The sequence below is a fragment of the Chelmon rostratus genome, chromosome 16 (genome assembly GCF_017976325.1).
Source record: "Chelmon rostratus isolate fCheRos1 chromosome 16, fCheRos1.pri, whole genome shotgun sequence".
Classification (NCBI taxonomy): domain Eukaryota; kingdom Metazoa; phylum Chordata; class Actinopteri; order Chaetodontiformes; family Chaetodontidae; genus Chelmon; species Chelmon rostratus.
The window spans coordinates 5,344,151-5,353,644 of record NC_055673.1 but is presented as its reverse complement, the minus strand read 5'-3'; the positions used below and the strand labels follow the sequence as shown (position 1 = coordinate 5,353,644).

The following is a 9,494-nucleotide window of genomic DNA, read 5'->3' as shown; positions in this document are numbered from 1 at the left end:
TGATTTTGTTGGATTTTATTGATCCATTCCGTCTTAACATGCACCTTCCTGGTATCTGGTGCCTTACATGACCTACACGTTACTTAACATCTGTTGTTCCACTCTGTAAAGATGTTATACAGCAGCCTTTGAATAAGGACTAAGATAAAGTTCAGCCCATCATGGCTCCCACTGGGAATTCCAGTCCAAATAACAGGGACTTTGAAGTCCCCAACATGCCAACCAGCAGTGTGTATGATGGCATGATGACAACAAGAACAACAAACATCCTCCTGTAACGCAACAAGCAGGCATGGACTTCAACGGCACTTGGAAAGTTTATTCTGAGGAAAATATTGAGGAGTTCTTAAAAGTAATTGGTAAGAATATTTTCATATTTTCAGCATTTGTTTGCGTATGTATGTATACATCACACTTTAAAAAATGTCTTCAAGGTGCACCTGAAATGGTTATCAAAATGCGAAAGGATGTCAAACCAGTGATCGTGATTGAGCAGAATGGCAAAGACTTCACCTGCACAATGAAGACTCCCATCTGCACCAAAGTCCACTCATTCAGCATCGGGAAGGAGTCAGAGATGACTGCTTTGGATGGCAAGAAGCTTAAGGTGATTCAAGCCTCAAACTCTTCATGAATATTATGGGCACAGGAGTGAGGACGTGATAACTGTATGTGAGCTGATGGTGCCAATATTTAACCCATACAAGTGTCTCCATTCAGGGATCTATGTAGGCTTCAGTCTCCAAATTTCAGTCAGTCCTGTCTTTGTGCATTTTGAAGTAAAGGGCATGTTGTAAATGATGCAGAGATCCCCCTCAATATTGCTGCATGCATACAAAGATGTAAGAATCTGAGTCATGAAGAAAAAATAACCAAGCAAGTCAAATTTCCTTTGGTGAAGGTCGTCAAAATGTGTTCAGACACAATAATGGAGATCTTTGGAATGGATGACAGAAAAGAAAAGAAAAGCAGATTGTGCTCATTGAGGAAATGTCAGATGTATGATGAAGCATATCTTGCTCTTCAATTCACGATCAATATACTGTAGTAGGAGAGATTTGTGTCTTGCATGTCCACCTCCAGCAGCTGCTAAAAACTAATTTGATTTATGCTCTGGAGACATGATTTATTTTTGGCTAACAAAGGAGGTTGTGACACAATTTTGAAAACCACTGCCCCATGCAATGTTTTTGGTCTTGCAGTGCATGGTGAGTGAGGAAAACGGCAAACTGATTGCTGTGACCGACAAGTTCACTTGTGTCCGAGAGATCCAAGGGGATGACATGGTTGAGGTCAGTGGCTGTAATTCTTTTAAAAACTGCTGTAAAGACAAGGGATTCAGTATTAGTAAGAAACTGCAGGTTTTTTTTATGTGAATCAGCCATATTTTCTTTCTGTCTCTGCTTCCTCACTTTTCCAGACACTCACTGCTGGCTCTGTAACTTGCATCAGCAGAAGCAAACGAGTCTGACGAACACCAGCCACCAAATGGATCACTCTTAAACCCTCTTCAAGCGGGAGGCCATCTGGACATGATACAATGAAAAAAGCGAATACATTCATGAATACATTTGAATGAATAAATAAACCAACTTCTTTGTTGTTGTTGAGACCAGTTTTCTGCCTCAGCTGCAGGTGGTGTACGTGATTTAATCGGCAGAGGGCGATGTGGGTTTCTCTTGCCTGAGTTTTGTGTGAGAGGAAGAATGAAGAGGCGCCTTATGTGTGCGCAAGCGCAACACATTTTTTTTTTTACTGCAGATTTTCGGTTACCAAAAAATTCTTCTGCTGAATGAGTGTAACTTTATGGCCAGATACATGAGGCCCCCAAACACGTCTTTGTTTGTCCGAAACATCTCCGATGAATCCAGGTGAGTCCACATTCAGACGCCAGTAGAACCGCAGATCATCCACTAACGCCAACTAACTCGTATTAACGGTAGCTAGTTGATGTAGCTTAGCAGCTAAGGTTAGCCTCCTCGACGTAGCCTCAAGTTATGTTAAACCAGCGTGCAGAGGCGCTTTTAAGTGAGAAATATTAGTAGCTGAGCAACATTTCACTCACATAGCTAAAATAAAACAAAAGCTCTACTAGTAGTGGTCTCTGATGAGACTTAATTTGTCATGGTCACATTTCTTTGTTTGCATTGCGTTTCTGTTGCACGTTGACTGCACGTTTTCATGTTTATAAATACGCTAATGCTAACAACGCAACTCAAGCTAGCTAAATATTTTGGTGATTTGCAATTTAAAAAAAGGCTTTTATTTGTTTGGACTTCATTTTTCAATTGTCCTAGCCAACGTTAGCTTACGTGCCGTAATTTTTAATTAGCCGTTATCAGTTTAATTCAAGTTATTTCGCTGGGTTTGCTAACCCTGATAATGTTATACTGTAACATCAGTCAACTGTTATACACTTAACGTTTAGCCTTAGTTATCCTGCAATAAAGTCAATATTACACGTTCGTGTGTGCTAAATAAAAGCGTAGCAAGGCATTAAATTGGTTAACTTTAATATAGAAAACTTTTTAAAAAGAGCCATCGATAAAAATCAGTCCTTTACTTTGTCACACATAGTTACTTGCTCGTCCAGAATTTTAATTTAACGGTTTTAAAGGGGCAAAAGCAAGTCAAAACAGCCCCAAATTAACCAGAATTATGTGTCAAGCAGGAATTTGCCGGGTGTTGTGGTGCACGATGATTTTCTCTAACTGGGTTTTTCGCCTCAGACTCTTATTGGCTACTAATTTCCCAAATAAAAAGGTGTATTTTCTAAGAAATGTCTAACTTTTGCTGACTACCGTTGCTCTTTCATAGTCTGGGTGCATATTATCAATAACTGCACAGTGTTGTTTTTCACAGTGTATGTCTGAATGCTGGGAAAAGTGTGTTGATGCTGTATTTTTCTCTTCATCTTGGTAACACATTGACCCATGCAAAAGACATAATTAGCTTCATTTGCTGAAAGTTTTTGCTTACACTTACATTTGATATGAATCTAACCTGAATGTGGCAACAGTGCTGCATCTGCTTATGTCAGCTGTAGACTTGTTCGTGGGTTTTACATTGAAGTGCATGTTTAACAAAATGGTGTATCTTAAAGAGTCAGTTTATCCCAAAACACAAAATAGATATTGTATGACAAAATACAACCCATAGAATAGAAATTGTTCCTGAACAAATAACACAGAAAGTATACAGACAGGTGGGTCTGATCGCCAGGTGAGAGGTCAGAACATTTTATTGTGTTTTGGGGTGAACTGTCCCTTTAGCCCTCTCATCAGCTAATCTCCCAGCTGTTGTTACTGGGTGATGATGTAGGTAGAAGTTGCCCATGATGGTCAGTTGAGTCATACTTGTATTTACGGTGTTCAGGCCTGAGGATTTGCGGCGTGAGTTTGGCCGCTATGGGCCGATAGTAGATGTCTACATCCCACTTGACTTCTATACACGTCAACCAAGAGGATTTGCATACATTCAATATCCTTTCCCAATGAGTTTTTACTGTGTTTTTGCTCCTGCTAACAAATTTTTATTTCCTTTCAGCAGAGAAGATATGCTTTTTACTTTTTCTTGCACATAATTTGATTGAATATCTAACACACATATTTCTCTGTTATTGCTTCAGAAAATGTAAAAGCGTCCAGTTGTGGAACCGGCCACAAAGAGTAACAAAGACCCATATAGAGTAGCTGTAAAGACAAGTCACACAGACCTTCAGGATCAGAGGGAGGGAAAAGGTTGAAAAGAGAAAGTAAAGCATGAAGAGGAAAAGGGAACGGAGACAAAGCTTGGATATGGCGGCAAAGAATTGGGAAAAGAAAAGAGGTTTAAGAGGAAAAGGCAAGCAGGAAACCCAAGTCTCTGTGGGAGTCGATTAAAGAGTGTAAAGATCAAGATGAAGTTCAAAGTCAAGCATGGGCAAAGGTAACAAGTCTGAATTATTTTGTATCCTCCAAAGACAAATCCACAAATTTGACATGACAGCGAAATCAACTTTCCCTGTGATATCGATGACATTTTAATTTTAACCAAAGCAGTTTAATCAACTATTCATGTATTTGATTTGTTTTTATATTTGTACTCCTGATCCCTTAGATGATTATTTTAAGTGTTTGAAAAGCTTGCTTCATCTTTTATCTCTACAGATATCTACTGTGCGTGCATTTGTGTGTTGCTTTTTTCACTTGTTATACCATATTGTAACATGTAACACAGAATTTGTAATTTTAAGCTGTTTTACCACAGAAATCAGGCCACACAAATTAAAGACAATGTTTGATGAATGCCCTGCTTCCCTCTTACCATTCATTTAAAATACAGTTTACCAATGAAGAGGGTGTGCACAACAGATAAAATAAGTACTAAAAAGTGGAGTTCATAAAAGAACAGTGGAATTGATGTTTTAATATTTTATGTAAAGGGAAATTGTATTCTCCTTTGCTCGCTTCATCCCTCTGAGAGAGAGAAAAAAGCCCAAAACATTTATTTAAATTTGTGTGGCCTTACCAAATATAAGTGCAAAAAAAAAACCTTAACCACTCAGCATATTTGAGGATGTGCGTGATGCAGAAGATGCTCTTCACAGCTTGGACAGGAAGTGGGTTTGTGGCCGGCAGATTGAAATCCAGTTTGCCCAGGGTGACCGAAAGAGTAAGTGTTAAAACTTCATTTATTATTTACAACCAAATACTCAGTCTGTCTGCTAGTACTTTTGCTGTAGACACAAATTTGTCAGTGTGGCTTAAATTCTACAGTGTTAGATGCTGATTTAAGGATGATGCCCGGAATATAGAGGTGAGTGAGCAACATACTGTTGGCTGCACTGAAGAAGCTAAATGTTGGCACAAAGGCATCCTTAACAGCATTGTTGTATAAGAGCATCAGTAATACATTGATTTTCTGCTGCTAGATTATGTGCAGCTATGCAGGTGGTGGACTGGAGGGTATATTGATGAATGAAGTTTGACAGGAAAGTGCTGTGGTAGCACACTGAAAAATAAAAACTGAGGAAAATATTCAGCAGGTGTTTCCTGTTAAAGGCAGGATGCTTTTTGTGATACTTGCTGACTCAGATGGCCTGCAACATTTTCAAAAGTTGAATCCTGTTAGCTTTTTGTCGTTTGGCAGCTCACAACATTATTGTTAACGGCTCCATTACTTGCCGACTGACCGTCATCGTGTACTGGCATGGCGCAAGTGGAGTTCTTATCTCCACCTGGGCTCTTGATAATATGACAAATCAAAACTTCCTTCAGGACCTGTTGTAAAATACGCAGCATCAGATTGTGCCCTCTGTGATTCAGTGTGATTTTATCTTATGCAAATATTCACTGCAGGCACTTCCTGATAGATGCAGCCTTGTGCATCCATCTAAATGAAGTGTTAACTGGTTCACATCTGCTCTGAATTTACTCTACAGCCTCATGGGGCAGAAAGTGCTTTGCATTCCAATATTTGTTGCACATACCAATAATAATAAAGTGTCTAGCTCTAGCCGTTGTCCTATCAAAAAAGAACAAACATGAAAATACAAGAAATCTTGCAGAGGAGCTCACTGTCATACCTGAGAAAGGTTTCTGGTCTGGGTTAACCCCTTCCTCATGATTGTTTTTCACATCAGCACCAAACCAGATGAAGTCAAAGGAAAGGCGTTCTCCGGGCAGATCTTCCCGATACGATGACTATGATCGCGACAACCGGCGCAGACGTTCACGCAGCCGCAGCTACGACCGATACAGATCACGCAGCCCGTCTTATGATCGTCATCGCAGACGGTCGGAGAGTCCTCGAGAGTGAGTTTTTCTTTCACTGACTTGTTAGTGCAGGCTGACTCCTCACTATTGTTGCACTAAAATGTTTTTTTTTTTAAGGGAAAAAGGAATAAAATGTCATTTATCATTTGTCATTTTTGTCACTTTATTCAGGTCTCGTGGACGGATGTATGCGAGAGGAAGAAGCAGGAGCCGCGAGGACGACAGGTACAACTTCTCTTTGACGCTGTGTGGAGGTTGTGCGTTGTTCCTCTCTTTCTGTCTTGGTCATGGTAATGACCAGCCTGGGTCAAATTATATTAACTGTACAAATACATTTGGAGAATTTATTTTAGGAGTCAAGTTGTTAGATACATTAAATTTGGACGCTGTGTAAAACAAATAAAACTGAATGTGATAACTGGCTAATCGTTTGACATATGCTGAATTGAAAACAGCACAAAGACAATATATTTAATGTTTGAGCTCATCAGCTTCATTGATTTTTGGAAATATCTGCTTATTCTGAATTTGATGGCAGAACACGTTTCATACAAGTCAAGACAGGAGCAATAAAAGACTGGGAAAGTTGTGGAAAGCTCCAAAAACACCTGTTTGGATCAATCCACAGGTAAACAGGTTGATTGGTCACAGGTGATAGCATCATGATTGGGTATGAATCATCCTGGAAAGACTCAGTGGTTCACAAGCGAGGATGGAGCGAGGTTCAACACTTTGTGAACACATGATTGGATAAAGGGGATTACTGCATGGACTCAGGAACACCTTATAAAACTTGTCAGTAAACACAATTTGTTTAGAAATGATTTAATTCTGTTTTTATTTACGTTTTTCACAGCGTCCCAGCTCTTTACCGAATCAGGGTTGTAATTGAGTGTCATAGAAAAAACTAAATTGTCTTAACCTTTGACTCATGGGACAGTTGTGTGAAGTGCCCAGAAGTTTAGCTGAGTCTCCAGACGGTCGACAGGTTTTACATAATGTGTCTGATTGTCAGATACAGGCAGAGGCCTCGCAGAGAGTCCAGAGGGAGATCTCGATCACGCTCCAAATCGGCATCTCCACGAGAGAACGTCAACCCAGCGTCGACTTCCCATTACACCGAGGAAGAAGTGAGACGGACACACTCCCCATCCCGCTCCAGGTCCCAGTCCGCGTCGAGATCACGCTCCCGTTCACGCTCTCGGTCCCGATCTTGGGCCGGACGCAAGTCAGGAGGACGCTAGCACAGTATCTGCTCCCCCTCTTCTCCGTCATTATGTCAGATGGACCGGAGTTGGTCATTTGTCGAGAAAAGATTTGTTTGTTTTGACATGAATGTAACGTCCACTGAAGCATTTGTAGAAAGCTTGTCTTTGCGGCTCCATTTTAAGAACAATGCTGGTCCTTCGCTTGGTTTTATGAAATTGTTTTGGTAAGATGTCCTGATAGGAATATGAAACGTTTAACGGTTTCTGTGTTCAGTGGTAGTAGGCCAGGAATAATTGTCTTTTTTTATACATAGTTACTGACTTTTGCTCTCTAAACCCTATGCACCCATTTTTGCAAAAAAGAACATTCAGTATTTTAACAGGAAATCAGTCTGTTGATGAACCAAACCAGCGTTTCTGTGTGTTTTATCACATTTAGAACTAATCTGGTACATTTTACTTTACTGACCTCTTTGTGTAGATTTTTTTGTTTTTCTTCTGCCACATGTTCAGTTTCAGTTTTAAGTTTCAGAAACTTAAAACTTGCTTGAGATAATCTGTCGTAGTGAACATTGAGATCATCATCATCATCAGTTTATTACTCCACTACTCTCAGACTGATCAGCTCATTTCCATCACTCAGCTTGACGAAGAAAGACTTGTAGTTTTAAGTCACAGTAAGTCAAAGATTTCCATACTGCGGAAATGAGCCAGTGGCTGTCTGGAAGAAAAACATCAAAAAATATATCGGCTATGGTCTGTGTCGGAAAATGATCGGCTGTGGTGTTTAGTATGTGAGCGCTGGGGCAAAAATGCACAGAAACGCTGCTCTGGGCCTTGAAAGTGTTAAAACTTTGTCGACCAGTGACTTAAACCACAAACTGCTTAAAATGTACATGAGTCTGTTTTCATTCAGTGGTGTTTTCTGTAAGATCAATCCTTTTGAAGAGCTATTTTATTTTTTGAAACATTTCTCTAAATTTCAGTTCTGAGAGGAGGAACAAAAGTTTCTCATCTGTTTCCACGACTTGATGGTTTTTCCAGAATGAATATCGTCACTGCATGTTTTATTCTCCTAATCTTCTATCTTTAGTAGGAAGAAACTGTTATTTTGAGTAATAAATGGATAACATTCAGTCAAAGGAGACCGTGTGCGACTTCAGTTTGTGAACAACTTGATCGACTTCAGATAAAGAAATTTAGATTTGTTTAGGGGGTAAAAGCAGAAGCAGCAGACGGTCCCTGTCAAGGGAGGTGTTTGAGTGTTACGAGAAAACTGACGCAGTCTGCAGTCGTCTGCATGGAAAACAAACCAGCAGAATCCGTCAGTCCAGCCGCAGGCATTGATTTCCTTTTAATGGATCAGTAGCTGAGAGGAACAGCTGAAATTACATCCACAGTGAAGAAGCAACCATGTATGAAATCGGACGTGCCCTATTGATCACTGTATTGAAAAAAAACATTGATCAAACAAGTACAGTAGCAGCGTGGAGGAGAGCTAGAGCACAGGGTGGTGACTGAACCAAGAAACTTTGTATGAACTATTGCTCTCATATACAGCCATTAAAGCTTATTTTAAGACAGGAGTTCCCACAAGTGCCGCAGATGAAAGGTGCTGTCCTCTGTTGTTGTTAGGAAATGTATTACTGCCTGCAGGATGGATGCGGTTGTAGGGAAACTTGGTTCAGCACATTGGTGATAATTCAGTTGGACATGAAAGATGCTTCCACTGCTGGTATATTGTTGTATACTGTTGTATACGAATTCCTCAGCCGTGTCGATAAACTGCAGCTCAGGCTGCATCGACTGACAATTTCAGCTTCTCATACATGATGATAAGATACTTTTTCTTATCTATCATTATATGTAAGTGAATACCTTTTGGTTTAGTCACTTTAGTCTGTGAGTGCCATTTTTATGCAAATTATTTTCTTAATTGATCATCATTTTGTCTATAACATGTAGAAAAATGTTATGTCCCAGTTCCCTGAAGTCCAGGGGATGCATTGAACATACAATCCATCCTCAAGGCACTCTCAGATCAGCGGTGTCAACCCAGTGCACCACTTCCATCCTGTGTGAATCCACGGCATCACAGTTCAGGGTCCTCTGGGTTCAGCCAGGAATAGGTGTCAAACGATTGAATATTCTGCAACACATTTCACCCCTAATGACTCGCAGGGACTGGCAGTCAGTCCACTCACACTGCTGCGAGGTAAATGGCAGCAGAGCATTGCAGCTATTGATCGTTTTTGTCTTTCACAGGCTATAAGTTGTGAACAACTGGAGTCAGCGGCGGCGGTTTGTTTTTGTCCAGTTTTCACCAGCAGTGGAAACTGAAGTCTCTCCCAGAGTCAACATTTTACCTTCATACACGAGGACAAAGAAGATAAAAGATGCGCTTGTAGGATTGTGTTCAGCAGCGGCAGCAACAGCATTACTGTAAACGGCCTTTATTGTTACATTTCATATCCAAGATGAAAGGTAAGTTAACTCGTTTCAAAGTAAATAAGACATTTTTGAGAAAGTT

At 40.2% G+C, this 9,494-nt stretch overlaps 2 protein-coding genes across 3 annotated transcripts; both read left to right on the top strand.

Annotated features, from left to right (window-relative positions):
* The first annotated feature begins 242 nt into the window (after positions 1-242).
* Positions 243-1,471, top strand: LOC121619838 (fatty acid-binding protein 10-A, liver basic-like). Its single transcript, XM_041955764.1, is given in 5 exon segments — positions 243-270; positions 273-359; positions 435-607; positions 1,203-1,292; positions 1,421-1,471. Coding segments are annotated over 5 exon segments (429 nt in total).
* A 292-nt stretch (positions 1,472-1,763) lies between these two features.
* On the top strand, positions 1,764-8,103 carry LOC121620113 (serine/arginine-rich splicing factor 10-like). Of its 2 annotated transcripts, none has more exons than XM_041956064.1 (6): positions 1,764-1,871; positions 3,376-3,480; positions 4,550-4,653; positions 5,624-5,795; positions 5,928-5,981; positions 6,778-8,103. In XM_041956064.1, exons 1-6 carry the CDS (start codon positions 1,807-1,809, stop codon positions 6,998-7,000), a joined length of 723 nt encoding a protein of 240 aa, XP_041811998.1. In that variant the 5' UTR covers positions 1,764-1,806; the 3' UTR covers positions 7,001-8,103. The 2 variants fall into 2 exon arrangements, with proteins under 2 accessions (XP_041811998.1, XP_041811997.1); XM_041956063.1 differs by having other exon boundaries at positions 6,772-8,103.
* Positions 8,104-9,494: the final 1,391 nt, after the last annotated feature.